The 21,835-nt window shown below is 38.2% G+C and overlaps 1 protein-coding gene across 1 annotated transcript in view; it reads left to right on the top strand.

Moving 5' to 3' along the window:
• The window catches only part of BARD1 (BRCA1 associated RING domain 1), an 86,505-nt gene that overhangs the window by 55,544 nt on the left and 9,126 nt on the right, over positions 1 to 21,835 (top strand). Inside the window, exons 7-9 of the mRNA XM_068969189.1 lie at positions 12,203 to 12,311; positions 18,259 to 18,391; positions 19,147 to 19,239. Of these exons, the coding sequence (XP_068825290.1) occupies positions 12,203 to 12,311; positions 18,259 to 18,391; positions 19,147 to 19,239 (335 nt within the window). The remainder of the gene's footprint in view (positions 1 to 12,202; positions 12,312 to 18,258; positions 18,392 to 19,146; positions 19,240 to 21,835) is intronic.

Below are 21,835 nucleotides of genomic sequence, written 5' to 3'. Positions count from 1 at the left end.
TGTAACAGAAATAATTCCCACCCTGCTTCCTGTTTCCCATCCCCTGTCTTTTGTCCCCAACCTGACATAACATTATTTATTTTGATCACTTTCATATAGTATATTTGGAGATACCTCTCAATTTGGTTACTACTAGTAGTTATCACTCTGAAATTCTAATGTATTAACATTAGAATTTAATGTATTGAATTAATTAATGAAATTAATTTAATGAAATTCTAATGTATTAACATTAACCTATATTCTACTAGGTTAATAGAGGTACTAAAGAGAAGATGGACTTTTTGTTATCCTTTTAATTTATCCTGAAATTGTCCCTGTGAACTATGAAACTAAGTTATCTATTTTGTAGTTAAATCTGAGACCATATAAATGTATACTTCTTACTTTATCTTTGATTTTGATTTAATTTTAATATTCTATTTCTTTACTGTTTTCTTATAGTCACATTTTGCTTAGAATACTTTCTTAATGTGCTTTGAGCTTTTGCTGTGCAAACTGGCATTTTTTAAATGGCTCTTGCATTTGCATATAGTATTAATTTGCTTTTTCAAATCCTAAAAGATGATGCTGTGAAAGTGCTGCACTCAGTATGCCAGCAAATTTGGAAACAAAGGTCCATCTGGTCAAGGCAGTGGTTTTTCCAGTGGTCATATATGGATGTGAGATTTGGACTATAAAGAAAGCTGAGCACTGAAGAATTGATGCTTTTGAACTGTGGTGTTGGAGAAGACTCTTGCGAGTCCCTTGGACTGCAAGGCGATCCAACCAGTCCATCCTAAAGGACATCAGTCCTGGGTGTTCATTGGAAGGACTGATGCTGAAGCTGAAACTCCAATATTTTGGCCACCTCATGCAAAGAGTTGACTCATTGGAAAAGACCCTGATGCTAGGAGAGATTAGGGGCAGGAAGAGAAGGGGACGACAGAGGATGACATGGCTGGATGGCATTACCGAGTCGATGGACATGAGTTTGAGTGAACTCTGGGAGTTGGTGATGGACAGGGAGGCCTGGCGTGCTGCAATTGATGGGGTCACAAAGAGTCGGACATGAATGAGCTACTGAACTGAACTGAACTACTCCTTCTAAGGAAAGTTATGACCAACCTAGATAGCATATTATAAACCAGAGACATTACTTTGCCAACAATGGTCCATCTAGTCAAGGGTACGGTTTTTCCAGTAGTCATGTATGGATGTGAAAGTTGGACTATAAAGAAAGTTTAGCACCGAAGAATTGATGCTTTTGAACTGTGGTGTTGGGGAAGACTCTTGAGAGTCCCTTGGAGTGCAAGGAGATCCAGCCAGTCCATCCTAAAGGAGATCAGTCCTGGCTGTTCATTGGAGGGACTGATGTTGAAGCTGAAACTCCAATACTCTGGCCACCTGATGCAGAGAGCTGACTTACACTGGGAAAGATTGAGGGCTGAAGGAGAAGGGAATGACGGAGGGTGAGATGGTTGGATGGCATCACCGACTCAATGGGCATGGGTTTGGGTGAACTCTGGAAGTTGGTGATGGACAGGGAGGCCTGGAGTGTTGCGGTTCATGGGGTCGCAAAGAGTTTGACACAACTGAGCAACTGAACTGAATTGAACTGATTAATTAGCTTAGCTCTGAATTTACTGTGTTTTGCATGAGACATTTACCCATTGTTACCCAGGAGGGAAAATTCGTTCTATTTTTAACTTCATATATGAAAATAAAGTTCATATCTTCGGTGTTTCTTTGTTGCTTAGAAATATGTTGATAACTGTTTAAAACCTCATAGGCTGTCCTTTCCCACGGCTATCTATGTGTCTCAGAGTGAACCTAAAACAGAACTATTCCAGACACATGAGAAGTATATTGAGTGTTTGGAGCATATCATATGCTGTTTTTCGTTTGTTTGTTTTAACAGAAATAGATAGAGTTCAGGATTTGATACTTGGTCAGAATAGGAAAGACTAGAGATCTCTTCAAGAAAATTAGAAATACCAAGGGAACATTTCATGCAAAGATGGGCTCGATAAACGACAGAAATGGTCTGGACCTAACAGAAGCAGAAGATATTAAGAAGAGATGGCAAGAATACACAGAAGAACTGTACCAAAAAGATCTTCACGACCCAGATAATCATGACGATGTGATCACTCATCTAGAGCCAGACATCCTGGAATGTGAAGTCAAGTGGGCCTTAGAAAGCATCACTACAAACAAAGCTAGTGAAGGTGATGGAATTCCAGTGGAGCTGTTTCAAATCCTGAAAGATGATGTTGTGAAAGTGCTGCACTCGATATGCCAGCAAATTTGGAAAACTCAGCAGTGGCCACAGGACTGGAAAAGGTCAGTTTTCATTCCAATCCCAAAGAAAGGCAATGCCAAAGAATGCTCAAACTACCACACAATTGCACTCATCTCACATGCTAATAAAGTAATGCTCAAAATTCTCCAAGCCAGGCTTCAGCAATACGTGAACTGTGAACTTCCTGATGTTCAAGCTGGTTTTAGAAAAGGCAGAGCAATCACAGATCAAATTGCCAACATCCACTGGATCATGGAAAAAGCAAGAGAGTTCCAGAAAAACATCTATTTCTGCTTTATTGACTATGCCAAAGCATTTGACTGTGTGGATCACAATAAATTGTGGAAAATTCTGAAAGAGATGGGAATACCAGACCACCTGACCTGCCTCTTGAGAAATCTGTATACAGCTCAGGACGCGACAGTTAGAACCAGACATGGAACAACAGACTGGTTCCAAATAGGAAAAGGAGTATGTCAAGGCTGTATATTGTCACCCTGCTTATTTAACTTCTATGCAGAGTACATCATGAGAACCGCTGGGCTGGAAGAAGCACAAGCTGGAATCAAGATTGCCGGGAGAAATATCAATAACCTCAGATATGCAGATGATACCACCCTTATGGCAGAAAATGAAGAGGAACTAAAAAGCCTCTTGATGGAAGTGAAAGAGGAAAGTGAAAAAGTTGGCTTAAAGCTCAACATTCAGAAAACGAAGATCATGGCATCCGGTCCCATCACTTCGTGGGAAATAGATGGGGAAACAGTGTCAGACTTTATTTTTCTGGGTTCCAAAATCACTGCAGATGGTGACTGCAGCCATGAAATTAAAAGACGCTCACTCCTTGGAAGAAAAGTTATGACCAACCTAAGCAGTATATTTAAAAGCAGAGACATTAGTTTGCCGACTAAATTTCGTCTAGTCCAGACTATGGTTTTTCCTGTGGTCATGTATGGATGTGAGAGTTGGACTGTGAAGAAGACTGAGTGCCGAAGAATTGATGCTTTTGAACTGTGGTGTTGGAGAAGACTCTTGAGAGTCCCCTGGACTGCAAGGAGATCCAAGCAGTCCATTCTGAAGATCAGCCCTGGGATTTCTTTGGAAGGAATGATGCTAAAGCTGAAACTCCAGTACTTTGGCCACCTCTTTCGAAGAGTTCTCATTGGAAAAGACTCTGATGCTGGGAGGAATTGGGGGTAGGAGGAGAAGGGGACGACCGAGGATGAGATGGCTGGATGGCATCACTGACTCAAGGGACATGAGTCTGAGTGAACTCCAGGAGTTGGTGATGGACAGGGAGGCCTGGCATGCTGCAATTCATGGGGTCGCAAAGAGTCAGACATGACTGAGCGCCTGAACTGTACTGAACTGCTATTAACAGAATTTTCATTTGAAGGATGTAGAATTCTTAGAGTATAGTATATACATTGGACTTATTATTCCACTACTGTTGTTAATTTTTAAAATATTCATCTTCTATAACAGATAATTTGTATTTTATAGCTGTTAGGAATCATGTTGCTTTTTTTGAATTTCTCTGCTGTTTCTTGTTTCATCACAAATTAAGTGACTTGAAAAATTAAAATCTGTGTGTTTGCAGTTTCATAGTTGTTTGTAAAGGATTTCATCGTGCACCGTCTTGGTATCCTGTCATATGTTATAGGTTTAGTATTAGTAAAAGTGCTCTTTCATGTGTCATTTGGGATAGACTGATTTATACGTGCAAGTGCAAGTTTAAATTAGCCCATCTCTCCTTCTCCCCTTGTACTAGTGGTCAAGTTCATCTCCGGGACAGCTGTAGGTGCGTGTCTATTCATCATTCTTTTTTTCTTTTTTTAAGTTTTTATTGGAATATAGTTGATATAAAATGTTGTGTTAGTTTCTGCTGTACAACCAAGTAAATCAAATAAACATATACATATTGCTTGTTGTTCAGTGGCTAAGTCATGTCTGACTCTTTGCTACCCCATGAAGTGTAGCCCACCAGGCTCCTCTGTCCTTCACTGAATTTCAGAGTTTGCTCAAAATATATACATGTAACCACTCCTTTTTAGATTCTTTTCCCATTGAGAAGAGTCCCCTGTGTTATACACTAGGTCCTTATTAATTATTCTGTCATTCATGAGGGGGAGGACATTGAAGGCCTCTACTATATTCTGATCTCTGCCTTTTGGGTAAAACTGAAATGTTAAACACCTGAAAAAAAGGCTGAAATGTTAAAACACACTCCAATAAGTACTTTCTTTTTATTAGCCTTAGTGATGAGAAAGAATCCAAGTGAGGATTGTGCCTTTCATTTTTTTTTATCCTTGTATTGTATCCTATGGGTGTGTGCTTAGTCACTAAGTTGTGTCCAACTCTTTGTGACTCCATAGACTATAGCCCACCAGGCTCCTCTGTCCATGGGCTTTTCCAGGCAAGGATACTAGAGTGGGTTGCCATTTCCTCATCCAGGGGGTCTTCCCATCCCAGGGTTTGAAGCTGCATTTCCTGTGTCTTCTGTGTCTCCTGCATTGTCAGGCAGATTCTTTACCACTGAGCCACCTGGGAAGCATGTAGGACAACATAAATCTGCACGTGTTTTAATGTTGCTAAAAAACCAGGCTTCTGTCCTTCCTTCCCTTTAGTGCACATCCATATTGTCATTACCGTGCATGCATGAAGTATGTCATAAAATTGGGGAAAAATGAAGAGGCCAATACTTGAAATATAACTTATATTCCCAAATCTTCATTTTGTTTCTGTCTCCTCAAAAATGCCAATCTGATAATATTAATAAAAAACAATTATTGAGCTCTTACTGTTTTCCAGGTGCTGTCTTAAGTGCTCTTGATACATTAATTCATTTGGTCATTATATATATTAATCCTACAAAGTGAGTTGTATTCTCATTATACAGATGAGAAAAGAGACATAGGAGATTCAGTTCAGTTCAGTTCAGTCACTCAGTCGTGTCCAACTCTTTGCAACCCCATGAATCGCAGCATGCCAGGCCTCCTTGTCCATCACCATCTCCCGGAGTTCACTCAGACTCACGTCCATCGAGTCAGTGATGCCATCCAGCCATCTCATCCTCGGTCGTCCCTTCTTCTCCTGCCCCCAATCCCTCCCAGCATCAGAGTCTTTTCCAATAAGTCAACTCTTCACATGAGGTGGCCAAAGTACTGGCGCTTCAGCTTTAGCATCATTCCTTCCAAAGAAATCCCAGGTTTGATCTCCTTCAGAATGGACTGCTTGGATCTCCTTGCAGTCCAAGGGCCTCTCAAGAGTCTTCTCCAACACCACAGTTCAAAAGCATCAGTTCTTCGGCGCTCAGCCTTCTTCACAGTCCAACTCTCACATCCACGCATGACCACAGGAAAAACCATAGTCTTGACTAGACGGACCTTAGTCAGCAAAGTAATGTCTCTGCTTTTGAATATACTATCTAGGTTGGTCATAACTTTTCTTCCAAGGAGTAAGCGTCTTTTATTTTCATGGCTGCAGTCACCATCTGCAGTGATTTTGGAGCCCAAAAAAATAAAGTCTGACCCTGTTTCCACTGTTTCCCCATCTACCTCTAAAGTCATACAGATATTCAGTGGCAGAGTGAAAAGTGAAAGTGAAGTCGCTCAGTTGTGTCCGACTCTTTGCGACCCCGTGGACTGTAGCCTACCGGACTCCTCTGTCCATGGGATTTTCCAGGCTTTAGTACTAGAGTGGATTGCCATTTCCTTCTCCAGGGGGTCTTCCCAACCCAGGGATCGAACCCGGCTCTCCCGCATTGTAGACAGACGCTTTCTAAATTCAGGCTGTCTGGTTGTGTAACCCCAGCTCTCAGCTGTCCTGCTGTGTTGATACCTTCTGCCTGCTGATAGCCGTTCAGGGAGCTGTTCAGGGTCCTTAGTCCACCTCTTCAGCTCCTTCCTTTTCGTTTCAGGTCACAGTGTACAGTTCCAGAACACTGCGTTCTTTGTCTTCTCTGTCTTTCTTCCTCTTTTCTTCTTTCTTGCTCTTCTCTTTATATTTTTTGGTGTTTCTCATTTTCCACACTAGCTCATGTCAAGGCCTTCACACAAGCTTTTCTCTCTCCTGGGAGATTCTTATTCTACTTCTGTATCTCCTTTTATTGTTTCTCCTTTCATGTCTACGCAGCTTTACCAGGCTTTAAAGTTCTTCTTGTTTTCTTTCCTTGGCTTTTGCCCCAGTGAGCTCTGTGAGGCCCTTTTATCTCATTGGTTCTTTAGTGCCTAAGAGAACTTAGAAGTAGTTGAGTGCATGACTGCCAAACTTATTACAAAATGACGTTTGTAGCTTTTCCCCTAGGTGTACAGAATTGCCTCTTGGTGTCCACAAAGGACTTGGAACCAGTCCCACCATGGATACCAAAATCTGGTACTCAGGTCCCTTAAATAAAGTGGCATGGTATTTGCATATAACTTACACGTGTGTGTGCCTGTGTGTGTCAAGTTGCTTTAGTCGTGTCCAGCTGTTTGCGACCCCATAGCTTGTAGCCCACTAGGGGCTCCTCTGTCCATGGGATCATCCCGGCAAGAATACTGGAGTGGGTTGCCATTTCCTACTCCAGGGTGTCCTCCTGACCCAGGGATTGAACCCAGGTCTTCTGCATCTCCTGCATTGGCAGTCAGATTCTTCACCACTAGTGCCACCATGCACTTCCTCCAGTGTCCTTTAAAGCATCACTAGATTACTTATAATACTTAATACAGTGTAATGCTATGTAAACAGTCGCTAGTACATGACAAATTCATTTTGTTTCTGGAATTTCCTAAAAAAAATTTGTTTTTTCTTCTTTCATGTTTTTGATCCACTCACTGTTTGTTGAATCCATGGATATAGAACCTGTGGAAATGGAGGGCAGGCTGCATGCACATATACTCAGTCTATGTGTGTTAAATAAATAAATAAATAAATGATTATTACTAGTTGTGATATATATACATTATGTATATTAATACATATATGCACTTTTATGTTGAATCTATTAACCTCGGTCAGTTACAGGTCAGCAACAATGACCCTCCAACATTTCTAATTAATTTTTCTGTAGTGAAAAAGCAGTAATTTATGGACACTTAGATTGTCAATATTTTAAACTAAATATTTGAAGAGAAATTTAAAATCTTCAGTCATACCTTCAAAACTTTTATGTGAAATATATTTAAAATTATTTACAATCAGTACTAAAGAAATAGAGCAGGAATATATCAGAGGAAAAAAAGTGGTAAAATTTGCTAATATAACGTATTGTGAAGAAACAGAAAAAAATTGGAATCAGAAAGATACTTCCCTGGTTAGTGACTATATAAAATGTTTTACTTATCAGTTTTTATGATTTAGTATTGCTAAAGTATGTTATCTATATGTAGTCATTTGCCATTCACTGAATCATAAAGAGATTTCCTTGATAGGTCATAAGAGAACTGAACTGTCAAAAATGGTGCATATGAAAGTTGTTAATATACCGTCATGCACTACGTGTAAATTCAGCACTGAAGATGTTGATGTTTTCCTATATTCTGAAAATAGTTTTAATTATACTGGTGTTGCATTGACCCATAGTTTAGCCAGTAGACATTTATGTTTTTCTGCTTTCACAGCTACATGCTGTCTTTGTCTCTAATGACTGTTGCTTTATGCCTTATTTGTGGCATTCAGTTACTCAGTCGTATCCGACTCTTTGCAGCCCCATAGACTGCAGCACTCCAGGGTTCCCTGTCCTTCACCATCTCCTGGAGTTTGTTTAAACTCATGTCCGTATCATCCTCTGTCACCCGCTTTTCCTCTTGCCTTCAATCTTTGCCAGCATCAGGGTCTTTCCAGTGAGTTGGCTCTTTGCATCAGGTGGCCAAAGTGTTGGAGCTTCAGCATCAGTCCTTGCAATGAATTCAGGATTGACTTCCTTTAGGATTGACTGGTATGAACTTGCAATCCAAGGGATTCTCAAGAGTCTTCTCCAGCACCACAGTTTGAAAGCATCAATTCTTTGGAGCTCTGTCTTCTTTATGGTCCATCTCTCATGTCTGGACATGACTACTGGAAAAACCATAGCTTTAACTGTACAGACCTTTGTCAGCAAAGTGACGTCTTTGCTTTTTAATACACTGTCTAGGTTGGTGATAGCTTTTCTCCCAAGGAGCAGGCATCTTTTAATTTCATGTCTGCAGTCATCTTCTGCAGTGATTTTAGCACCCAAGAAAATAAAGTCTGCCACGGTTTCAATTGTTTCCCTATTTATTTGCTGTGAAGTGATGGGACCAGATGCCATGATCTTCTTTTTCTGAATGTTGAATTTTAAGCCAGCTTTTTCACTCTCCTCTTTCACCTTCATCACGAGGCTCTTTACTTCCCCTTCACTTCTGCCATTAGGGTGGTGTCATCTGCATATCTGAGGTTACTGATATTTCTCCTGACAGCCTTAATTCCACCTTATGCTTCATCCACCCCAGCATTTTGCATGATGTACTTTACATATAAGTTAAGTAAGCAGAGGAACAGTGTACAGCCTTGATGTACTCCTTTCCCTATTTGGAACCAGCCCATTGTTTCACGTCTGGTTCTAACTATTGCTTCTTGACCTGCATACAGTTTTCAATTTTCCATGTTCTATTTGGCTTAGACACATGAGCATAAAGTAATTAGGCTCTTCAACCCTGATAGAAAGCTTTCTTGCATTAATTCCATCCATTTCATAAATCACATTGCTTATTCCCCCAACAAGCCCTTCACATTCATCTTCCAAATTCTAGTTTCTAGTCCTGAGTTTGAATTCATTTTATTTGTGTGTGTGTTTTTTTAACCTCCTGTAAAATCCATCTCACATTTCACCTCATTATTTGTGCCTTGATTAATACTTTTTAGTTTTATACTTACCTATTGGAAGAGTATTTGTCCTCAGTAGGATTACAGGCAAAGACAGTGTTTTCTAAGTATTATGTATCCCTCCAAAATAATCTGTTTTAAGGTTAAGGTTTTAGATTAAAGTATGTCAGAAAATAAAGAACATGCTATATTTAAGAACATTTAGGAAAAAAATTGTTCTATAAGCTCCCTTGGTAACCCATTCTAATAGCAAATTATTGATACTTCTGCATCCATGATATTGCAGTAAATCTAAAGCAAACATAAAACACTTCTTCCTTATATAGTGATGGGGAACAATTGATTCATCATGTCGTCAGTTAATAACTGATCACATCAATAGTCCCTTGTGGCTTTTCCTCTATGTATTACCTTTTTTTTTTTAAGAATAAATCTAAGTATATTTTAAACTGATTTTTGACATAAAATGTAAGCAAAGTATTCATCCAAATATATCATCATGGGGAAAAAGTTTTATGCCTTTTTGTGCCCACATAATAAAGGAGAAATCTTACATATGCTCTGTCTTCTCTTGCTATGGTTTTTGAAGGTGTCACATAAAAACTTGTGCCTAATTCCAAATTTCAGTGGTCCATGGCAAAGCAGTATCATGACAGAATTTAATAGACTGCATCTCCCGTGATGCAGGACTAAGGGTTAACTGATTATTTCAGTAGTGTTTTTAATGTGCCATTCTCCAGTTCATTAGCAATGCAGGAAGGCTAAGCATTTAGCAAATTGTGTATAAGCAGAAGCCATCGATAATCCAGGTAGAGAAATCACGTTTAAAAACGATATTGAGGTAGTCAGCTTTGTGTAGTAAGGACTCTAAATGACTAGAGTCTTGCTAGTCATTTTATGAAGCAGTTTTTTTAAGATTGTAAAAGCATCTTCCTTGTTCAGAGACCATTGTTTATTTTTTATTTAAAGCCTTTTTAAGCTGATTTGGTTCTTTGGAAAGTACTTTCATTGAACATTTTTAAATGTTGTCATGGTTCTCTTCAGTTTGTATTTGTATAAAATAATTATGCTGTAGTTACTGTGCATTAAAGTACACTTGATTGGGCTCTTAAATTTCATTTCCTTGGAGAAATCTACATTTGTCTTTGATAAAAAGTCTCTATGTCTGCACTGATTGATTTTTTTAATGCATATAGTGTGACTTTTTTTGTTTATTTTTGCATCTGGGGATAGAAGATCTAGCATATTGATTCCTTTTTGATTGTCATACTTACAACGTATGTAGGTGAGGAGATTGTGTATTTGGTACATGGGCATAACAGATAATAAAATTGAGAAATGTCAAGTGTAGTAGATGAGATCAGCTCTCTTTTGAAAGAAAACGAACTTATCTGCTTTGAGAGTGAAAGTGAAAGTCGCTCAGTCCTGTCCGACTCTTTGCAACCCCATGGACTATACAGTCTGTGAAATTCTCTAGGTCAGAACACTGGAGTGGGTAGCCTTTGCCTTCGCCAGGGGATCTTCCCAACCCAGGGATCGAACCCAGGTCTCCCGCATTGCAGGCAGATTCTTTACCAGCTGAGCCACAAGTTAAGCTCCCGCTTCTGCTTTAAATGTATAATAATTTGGGAGGACCCAATTTCCAGTGTAATAACTGGGTCATTCTTTTTGTAATCAGAAAGTTGAAATACAGATGATTGTATTATACTTTGGTTTGAGAAAGACTATTGCCAGAAGAAAGACACATGCTGTAGGACTTGGGCATGTAAGGGAATCTGAGAATACACGTTGATCAGAGTTTACATAGCACTTGCCCACGGAGAAGGAGTGACTGAACCTGATAGTCGTGAATAGCAATCATTAGAGAAACATTTGCTGTGGTTCATTTCTTTTCCCAATCTACCATCAAAACAGCTTTCTCTAAGATCATTAATGACCTTGACTCTAAACCCAGTAGGTGCTCGTATCTCTCATCCCTGTGCTCTCAGATTTGACACCTTCTTCATTTCTCTCCCTCTTAATGTTTCCCTGTTTCCATGCAGATCTTTTCTACATGTTTGATACAAATTTAAAAGCTCATATTTTACCAAGTTTATAATTTTATATCCTATTTAACACATTGCATTTTTTTTACATGAACAATAATGACTGCTGTATGGATATCCTGTACTCTAAAAACCAGAAAAAATTTCAGAAGACAGGTTCAGTTTAGAAGAGTTTTCTGCCATGATATAATGCATTAAAATCATTTTGAAACTGTATATAAAGAAGTGGACTATTAGACAAAGTGCTATAATGTTAGCAGTGTCCTTATGATTGAAATATGGGCATTATGGAATATCGTTAGAATGAATAGAAGGAAAGCGAGACCTTTGTCAAGTCAGTGGAAGCTTTCTCTCAGTGAAGTAACAGCCATATCATGTGTCTGAGGTCTCTTGCATTGTAATGTTCTGTGACTCTCAAATTAGTGCAGCAGGGAAGTCTGAACTCCATCAGTTTATTCTGTGATGGCTGTAATTATTATAGATTGTAGTGTACATACACATTAAAAATTAATTTTAAAATGCCCTGTTTACTACTTTATTAAATTGTCATGTGGCATAGTTTTCCTTCTAGTGAATCTAAATACCTATCTTGTGAATTTGTCTAATTTTTGTATTTGTTTATATAGACTACAGAGCCTGTAACAGCTATAGTAAGTGATTTTTATTTGCATTTGAAAGCATGTAATCAGCCCATAGTGATTAATGATTATGAAGCTTTATTTTCAAATAAGAATTTGAATACCAATATGGAGTTGTGAAAAAAAAAATCATGTTTAAGTAACAATATATTCAGTTAAGAATATTTCCTGTAATGGTCTGGTGTTAAATTGAAATTTCACATCTTTTTTTCTATTTTTACATATTTTTTCTATTTTTCAGCAGATTGTAGTTCTTGATTCTTATGCCTTATATGAATTCTTGAGTCATTTATTTTCAAAAAATTGTGTCTTATTAGGGAGGTTGAAAAAATTGTTCCACTAGTGTATTCATTTAGTTAAAAATCAGATCACACATTTTATTTACTTAAACCCATCTGTACTTATTTTACCAGCAACATATTTGGTCTGCGGCCTGTGGATTATGCAGACAGTAAAGACATGAAATCACTGTTGCTGCTACCGGAGAAGAAGGCATCCTCATCAATCAGCCATTGCTCAGTAGTGAGTATGGATGTAGCCTTGGGACATTTATGTGTTTTACTTAAATTGATTATAAAATGGCAAAATTTCTAGTTAGTGAACTGCTTTCATTCACCAGTTGAGCACTTTCTATAAAGCAGCTGTTGTGATTTCAAAGACATAATCAGAATAAATCAACAAATATTTATTGTTTTCCCCCCTCCATATATTAGGTAGCATTCATATGGCAGTAAATATGACTGATAGAACTCTTATTCTCAAGAAGTATACTTTCTAATGAGAGCTAGGAAAGATACAGACTGTTGATATATATACTAATATAAATGAAATAATTTTTGAAACTTAAAAATGAGTTCTTTGAAGAAGACTTTATAGAGTGTAATAGGCTGGAGGTTGTGGGCTTCAAGAAAGGTACCATTTTACCTGGGTCATCGAGGAGAGCCTTTAAACATCTGATATTTGGTCGGAAACCTGATTGATGTCGAGGGAGCACCCAGGTGAATGTCTGGAGGACAAGTGTTCTAGCAGGGGGAACAGCAAGTGTGTAGGTCCCTCAGTGGGTGACCTTGGTGTGTTTGAAGGTTAGAGAGAAAGTCGTTATTGCTGGTGACTCAGTTCAGTTCAGTCACTCAGTCATGTCCGACTCTGCGACCCCATGAACCGCAGCATGCCAGGCCTCCCTGTCCATCACCAACTCCCAGAGTCCACCCAAACCCATGTCCATCAAGTTGGTGGTCCCATCCAACCATCTCATCCTCTGTCGTCCCCTTCTCCTCCTCCCCCCAATCCCTCCCAGCATCAGGGGCTTTTCCAGTGGGTCAGCTCTTTACATCAGATGGCCAAAGAATTGGAGTTTCAGCTTCAGCATCAGTCCTTCCAGTGAACACCCAGGACTGATCTCCTTTAGGATGGACTGGTTGGATCTCCTTGTAGTCCAAGGGACTCTCAAGAGTCTTCTCCAACAACACAGTTCAAAAGTATCAATTCTTCAGCACTCAGCTTTCTTCACAGTCCAACTCACACATCCATACATGACCACTGGATAAACCATAGCCTTGACTAGACAAGACCTTAGTTGGCAAAGTAATGTCTCTGCTTTTTAATATGCTGTCTAGGTTGGTCATAACTTTCCTTCCAAAGAGTAAGCATCCTTTAATTTCATGGCTGCAGTCACCATCTGCAGTGATTTTGGAGCCCCAAAAAATAAAGTCTGACATTGTTTCCACTGTTTCCCTGTCTGTTTGCCATGAAGTGATGGGACCAGACGCCATGATCTTAGTTTTCTGAATGTTGAGTGTTATTACACACTGCAGTGAATTTGTAATAGATGCCATACAAATATATAGTAGTCTTAAAGAAAGAAGCTGATTTTAGGAGGGATCAGAAGAGAAGGTAACATGATGTCTAAGTAAGCCTTGTACAAGTTTTAGCAAGATATATAATACTGTGTTATATTGGCTGCAAATAACAGAAAACATTCATTCAAATACTTAAAGAGTGTATTCTCTTAAATAATCTTAGTATACGACAGCTCTTGTTATAATTTGGCTTAGCAATTACAAGGCTGCCCAAAGATCTAAATTCTTTCTGTTCTTCTGCTTCACTGTCTTCAGTGTGCTGGCTGTGTCCTCACTAATCTCCCTCCTGGTGATTGTAGGGTGATTGCCACAATTCCAGATACAACAGTGTCCAGCATTAGGACTGAAACCTTTCCCAGAAGCCTTCAATGGACTTCCTCTGATGTCTTATTGGTCAGAACTGGTCACATAATTACTTTTGACATACGTTGTGGTTGAAGGTAGGGTCAATCTTTGAAGATCTGAACAGAATTGGGACTCTACTAGAGTCTAGAGGGAGTGAGGAATGGATTTTCATTGCCCACTGCAATCAGGTACACGAAGCAGAAATAGAGCCCAGATCTAAAGAACAGCTGCTCAGAGACAAGGAGACATAAAGGACCTTAGAAATTTGAGAAACTAGAATTAGTGTGAGAGGCGCATGAGGTGCATTAAAGAGAAATTGGAAGTAAAGACCTGGGTTGGGATCAGATTGTGAAAGACCTTGAGCTCTCTGTGGAGGAACAGAGACTTTATTCCCCAGTTAGTGAGGCACCCTCAGTGGAATGGGACTCTGGGGGATAGTGAGGGCGGGCTGGGACTGAAGACTGGTGAGGAGGCTGTTGTTGTGTGTCCATGTGAAGTGGAGAGGATTGGAACTACAAGTGGTGTTGGGGATGGGGGTATGAAGTGAAGATGAGAGGCTTTAAAGAGAGCGGGGTGATGGACTCAGTGTATCTTAACTGCTCAGAAGGGGGAAAATGAGAGAAAAGGGTAAACTGAGATCTAGAACTGTTCAGAGAAGGCTTCTTGTCTAGTAAGGGCAGCAGAGTTTGTTTAAGATAAGGAGGTAACTGAAGGTGTTTATAATTTGAGGTGGTCGTTTCTTGGGCTCCAGAATCACTGCAAATGGTGACTGAAGCCATGAAATTAAAAGACACTTGCTCCTTGGAAGAAAAGCTGTGACAAACCTAGACAGTGTATTAAAAAGCAGAGACATCACTTTACCAACAAAGGTCCATCTAGTCAAAGCTATAGTTTTTCCAGTAGTCATGTACAGATGTGAATGTTGGACCATAAAGAAGGCTGAGCACCGAAGAATTGATGCTTTTGAAGTGTGGTGCTGGAGAAGACTGAGAGTCTCAGACAACAAGGAGAACAAACCAGTCAGTTTGCAGTCCATGCAGTCACTAAGAGTCAGACATGACTGAGCGACTGAACTGAAACTGAAAGGAAATCAACCCTGAATATTCACTGAAGGGACTGATGCTGAAGCTGCAATACTTTGGCCATCTGATGCAAAGAGCCAACTCATTGGAAAAGACCCTGATGCTGAGAAAGATTGAGGACAAGACGAGACGCGGGCAGCAGAGGATAAGAGAGCTGGGTGGCATCATCACCACAGTAGACATGGGTATGTGCAGATTCCAGGCGACAATGAAGGACAGAGAAGCCTGGCGTGCTGCAGTCAGTCCCTGGGGTCGCAAAGTGCTGGACATGACTGAGCAACTGAAGAACAGTAGATGCTATCACAGGCTGGTTACCCTTATTCTTTGAAAACTCTTAATCTCCTTGCTCCAGGCATCAGCCTTGGAAGTGTGCCCTACCTATAGACCTGGAAGAGAACCTAGAAATCAGCAGTTTAATTTCCTTGTTTTATAAATGAGAACACTGATATGTAGTGTGATTTGCTCAGGGTTAGCCCACCACAGAAAAAAAAAACAACCAAAAAACCAAACACAAATTTCCCCCCCAATAGATCAATTAGAAGTTGAGTGAATTCAGAATATTAAGAAAATTTTAGGTCAGTAGTGATTCGGTCCTATTGTACTTAACTATAAATTGATCCTTACTCTATTCATTTGGACTTGGATTCTGCTGGCAGAACATAATGTAACTAAGTTGTCATTTGCCAATATTTCTTTTATGTTAGAAACGGGAAAAGGATTATTTTAGATGTGTCAAAAATAAAGATATGTTAATGGTATTATTGGAATCTGAGAGTGGCAATCTTCCTCTTAATTTAGCCTTCCAGTTACTCTTGTGTTTTTGTTAAATGTAAGAAACCTACACTTTCTGCATGTCACATGGATACTGCCCGTGAGTGAATATGGTTATCTACTCTCTTAATGGTAGATACTTGGCTAAGGAAATGACCATGAACGGTAACAATTCCTTAAGTTCTAAAGAGTTGTTTCTTTGTGTGTACTCACTAAAGACAAAATCTTTGCCAGATAGCATCAGTCTCCCTTTCACTCATCTCTTTCAGCCACATAGGCTGCCTCGCTGTTTCTTGAATCCCCCAGACACGTCCCCATTTCAAGTCCTTGGTGCTAGAGTTTTCTCCACCAGGAACAAATGTAGGGAGCCAGATGTACACGTGGCATGCTTCCTCACTCCCTCTGGCTCTTGTAGTTTTTTAAACTCTGTTTTTGATAAACTCATTAATTTTGATAAATTCAGAGTAACTAATTTTTCCAAGAAAAAGTTTCATATCAAATTATTCCTTAGATAAGTTTATTTAATGCCAGTGTACATAGTATCTAATATCTCTAAAAACAGATTATTGACCCTTTGGATTATTTTCTGAACAGCTTTTGAATCTCCTGATTCTGAGACCTCTGCTTACTCAAATCAAATGCCTCCACACTCCCACCTCCTGCCCCAAATTAAACATGTGGCTTTGACAGCTCTTTGCTTGATTTTGTTTATTTATTTTTAATAGCTTTCCTTAATTATGAGAAATTAGTGCCAGTTTCTATTTTTTATTCAAACTTAGAAACTCGATAGAAAAATGCTTGACCCACTTTGGTGCTTTCCTGAGCTTGATGGAAGTAGTACCATATGCTATATTTACAATTGATATATTTTCACTTTTTATTTTGTGCAGAGAACTCATTTAGCTGAAGTGGAGTTATAAAAATGGAAAAGTAATGTGTTCCATTTAGAACTACTTTATGATGCTCATTTGTAAACTGACAGGAATATTTGAAATACTGTTTTTTAACATGATTGTAATATAGTAATTGATTGATAAAGTAGACTGAACTATTTTCATGCTATGGAGTGTTTACAGTGTTTAGGTTAAACATAGTTATCTCATGTTATAACTGAGTGAATAGGAAAGATAAATGGACAGAAATGTGATGTCAGTATGTGTGTGGGTGTTTGCACAGCATGTCCAGTAAAACCTCTGTAACTTGAACCTTCAAGAAAAGTAGTTCAGGAAGCTGAAACTTTAAGTGCTGAATATTGTCATAAAAAAAACTGTATAGAAATGTTTTTTAAAATGTCATGAATACATACTGGCTTAATATATAATAGAATCGTATTTAATGCATTTTGGGTGAATGAATTATTGAGATCAGTCTGTTTAGAGATGTAGCCAGCAATTTACATGTAATATTGTAGGGCATCAGACCAGATAAATTATCATTATTCAGATATGTGAAGTGAATATTTAAATATAAATTTCCTCTAATCTAGTTGCTGAACTATACTGGTAATTATACCTGCAGTGTTTCACTCATGTTCTGTGGAACTTCTGAGAGCCCATTCATACATGTAGGAGGGTCCTTTTTGTTGTATTTGAAAATTAAAGTATTATGTCTTGCTTTTTATCTTGTAATACAGTAGTGCTCATTTACCCTTTCTTTCTTATCTGTTGGATCATTGCTTTTTTTCATCAGGTAGCTTTTGGCTAACTCTCATCCCAGTTTCTTGGAATTAAATTTCTTGTCTTTTTTTGTCTCCTGTAAATTCTTTCTATTAAAGTAAAAATATTATTCTTTGTTAGAGCACTTTCCTTTTCATAAACTGCAGTGACTTATTTCTGTTGGTAAATCCGATATAATAACTTCAGTATTCCCTTGTCTGTTTTTACTTTGTTGGTTTTGAAAAATAATTCTTTCATTGTTAAAATTTTGTTTTCTGTTTTTGAGATTAGTGCTGCTCTAGAAGCCTTGGTGTTTTTTTATTTTTTACTTAATCTCAGTTTAAATTAAACACATCAGGCTGGATTTAGCTCTGTTGGAATTAGTTAGTTTAGGGAGGGTAGAGAATTGATCATTTTAAGTGGGTATTTGGGGTTATTTTATAAAAAGGTGGGGCTTACTGGTAACAGAATGAAGTTAGAAAACCCTAGAGAGATCCACTTTAGAATCGAGGAAACAACACACCCCAGCTATAGAGAGGTGTCCCAAATGGTGTTTTACTGGGGGCAAGGGGTAAAGAAATAGAAAAACAGTTATCCAGATGCATTGAGCTTTAAGGTTCTGAGTGACTGTTCAATGGAAATTATTGGGAATTACTAGATAAAGTAGAGAAATCCAAGCTCATATCAAGTGAAACTCAGTTTAATCTTTAGCCTTTAAATGTTTTTGACGCTATGGCATCGCCTCTTCTATTGACAGGTAAACACTGGTCAGCGTCGGGATGGGCCTCTTGCACTTATAGGCAGTGGACTTTCTTCTGAACAACAGAAAATGCTCAGTGAGCTTGTAACGATTCTTAAGGCTAAAAAATGTGCTGAGTTTGACAGTACAGGTGAGGATTATTGATTTATTTAGTTTTGGCAGAAGAGAATTTTAAATGGGTAATTCCATTGTAGAACTCACCTTGATAATTTATACATTTTACCCATTGGAATCTGACTATATACTTTGAATCTGGTAATAAATTCTAAAATGTTTCTACAGTTATAAATTACTTACAGTCTTCATTTAATTAGGAAATATAAAGTTTAAAGCTTTGCCCCTATTTTAGGGCATATGTCAGAAGAGCAATTTTATGAGTTTGCTAATGACAGATAAATGGTCAAACAATGTAATGGCTTTATTTAATTCCTTAGTTGTAATTGGAAATAGAAAAGAAATTTGCTTTGGCCAATGTGGCTTTGGGCTTCTCAGGTGGCTCAGTTATTAAAAAAAAATCCACCTGCCAATGCAGGAGATGTGGGTTTGATTCCTGAGTTGGGAATATCTCCTGGAGGAGGAAATGGCATCCCATTCTAGTATTGCCTGGAGAATCCCGTGGACAGAGGAGCCTGGGAGGCTATAGTTCATAGCATCACAAAGACCCAGACGCGAGTGAGCATACACATACACTCTGTGTGGCATTAAGATTTATGATTTATGATCTAATTTTTCATGTTGGTAGCCATAATAGAGAACGAAACTAAATAAGTCTTTACCAAAGTATAAAAATTGTTGCCTTTGAAGAAAATTCAGATGTAAGTGGACAGTTAAATAATTGTTTTGGTTTATATTTCTGTTTCTCTTACTGCTTTTTTTGTATTGTAGTAACTCATGTCATTGTTCCTGGTGATACAGTTCAAAGCACCCTGAAATGTATGCTTGGAATTCTCAGTGGATGCTGGATCCTAAAATTTGAATGTAAGTACTGGAAGGGAATTAAATAGACTAATTTCATTTTTTAATTGCAGTATTGCCAGTAATTATTTAAGGACCTTATGCTAATGTTTTTTACCTCTGTTTAGTCCCTACATTTTGAAAAAGCTTTTCATATTAATGGTATCATTTCGGTATTCTTAGTAAAAGTATACAAGTATGTTCTCATTTCAAAATCTTCCTATAATACCAACTATTTTAATCCAGAGTAAATGGATCCTGTAATAGACCTGTAAGCTTAAGTAATCTGTGTTACCATTATTGTTGTTGTTGTTGTTGTTTAGTCGCTCAGTCATGTCAGACTCTTTGTGGCCCCATGGACTGTAGCCAGACAGGCTCCTCTGTCAGTGGGATTTTCCAGACAAGAGTACTGGAGTTGGTTGCCATTTCCTTCTCCAGGTCATCTTCCTGATCCAGGAATCAAACCCGCATCTCCTGCTTGGCAGATGAATTCTCGACCACTGAGTTATCTGGGAAGTCCATATTACCAATGTATGATATATTTAACTCAATAAATGCTTGTTTTAAATATGACTATTAAATGAAATTAGTTTATTGCTTTTCCTTGTGATGTCTAAAAACTTATCTGCATAACTCTCTTTAGCTCTCTCTGCTAATATGATTTGTTTTAGGAAGGTCTTTGGAAATTGAGACTGCCTTGTACCACCTGCTGCTGCTGCTAAGTCGCTTCAGTCGTGTCCGACTCTGTGCGACCCCATAGATGGCAGCCCACCAGGCTCCCCTGTCCCTGGGATCCTCCAGGCAATTGTACCACCTGATTGGGGGCAATTACACTAGCAAGTCTCAAAACCTCTGATGAAAATGTGTTCCTGTTACTCCTTTCCAGTTAGCAGTCAGCCACCTTCACCTTTGCTGCTGCCTCTCACCTTCCCAGCTCTCACCTGTTTGTTTTACCTAGGACTTAACAAAATAAAAAGAAAGTTTGTACAAGGTTATTTTCTACTCCTCAATCACTAAAGTATCTTCTGCTTTTGATATGACAACTAAAATAGGACAATGAAATGACCTTTTTGCTAACTGATTGTTTATAAAAAGAAAAGTGTCTGTTAAAGAGGGACCTGAGAAGTCCTGTCATGATGCAGTTGAATATCTTGATCTTAGAGGTGGTTGTGTTACGTAGTCTACGTATATGATTAAATGTCAGGTCTGTGTGTGCACACACACACAAGTGGTGAATGTATAACTGATGAAATCTGAATAAATTCTTCTGACTGTATCAATGTCAAATTCTTGGTGCTGATAATTGTGCTATTGTTGTGTAAGATATTAACACTGGATACTAGAAAAAGAGTGCATGACACTTTCCTGTACATTTCTTTGCAATCACCTGTGAATCTATAATTATTTCAAATTTATAAGTTAAAGAATAGTGAGTGTTTTTAATGAAACTTTCTTTGTAAGAAGCAAATGATGGGTTAGAGTTAGTTTTGAAAAATCTTTTGTTTTATAGGTTTGTACTTTCTAGGTTTTATGGTAGAGTTGCTTGATTGAATCAAAGCCTTGATTATATTACTAATTTAATTTGTTGTTTTAAATTAACTTGGTTGGTAAGAAGTTTTCTTTTAGCAGTTGGTATTCATCTCAGTGAAATACAGCTACCACTTTTCTTTTGATGGTTGTCTCCACTGATTTGGTCTGTGACATATATAACTGCGGTGCCACTCTTGTCTGTTCTAGTCTGTGTCTGTTACTCCACTCTGCCAGTCAGCCAAGCTAAAAGGTATGAGAATGAGTTGGACTGATTGGCCACTTATGTAGAAAAAAAGTTTTTTCTTTAGTCCCTTATTTTTGGTCCTTTGTTTCCCTTTCAGCCCTGTATCAAGTCTTATTGGGCCTCAGTATTTTAAAAATTGACCTAAAATGTTTCCATGATTATAGATGTTTTTATACTGAACTTTTGCCAGAAAGCTTGCCAGTGGTTATAGAAAGAAATGGATTTTCATAGTAATAAGAATCTCAGTAATAAAGAAGCTGTGTGAACTTTTAAATATTAAGGCACTTACCACTTAACCCTGTAAGTCTAGTTGTGAATTTGCTGAACTTGCATCTTGTTACATATACAGACTACATGATTCATTTCCATAAAATCTGCCTTCTTAAGAAATGGAGGTTTTGTCACTTTAATGGCTTGGCCATGTCATTTTTATAGAATCACTAATGGACTCAAGCTGGCTTAATAGTGTGCCATTTGGTGATTGTCACAGTAGTGAATAACAGACTCTGATATCAATGGTTCTTTTAGGATAAAAGGTGGATGGAATCTCTTACTGAACTTCATATCCCCATATTTTCTAATTCAAAGTACAAAGAGGAATAGGTTCAGGGTTGGAGACAATGAATTTAAATAGTTGCTGGGTTTAGTTGCAAGAAATAGTTGCAAGAACACTTTCTTTCCTAATATATTTTTCTATTGTTTTGTGTTGTTCTTAATGTCAGGCAACTTAGTGTGATTTTTAAAAACATGTTGAGAGCTATTCAAAATTAGTTGAAAATCATCTATATTAAGGAATGATATGGTGGGCTGAAGCTTTCAAAACTAATCACAAAGATCTATGAGTTA

The sequence above is a fragment of the Capricornis sumatraensis genome, chromosome 3 (assembly GCF_032405125.1).
Source record: "Capricornis sumatraensis isolate serow.1 chromosome 3, serow.2, whole genome shotgun sequence".
Lineage (NCBI taxonomy): Eukaryota > Metazoa > Chordata > Mammalia > Artiodactyla > Bovidae > Capricornis > Capricornis sumatraensis.
Note: the sequence above shows the minus strand (reverse complement) of the source record. Positions and strands in the feature narration are given on the sequence as shown.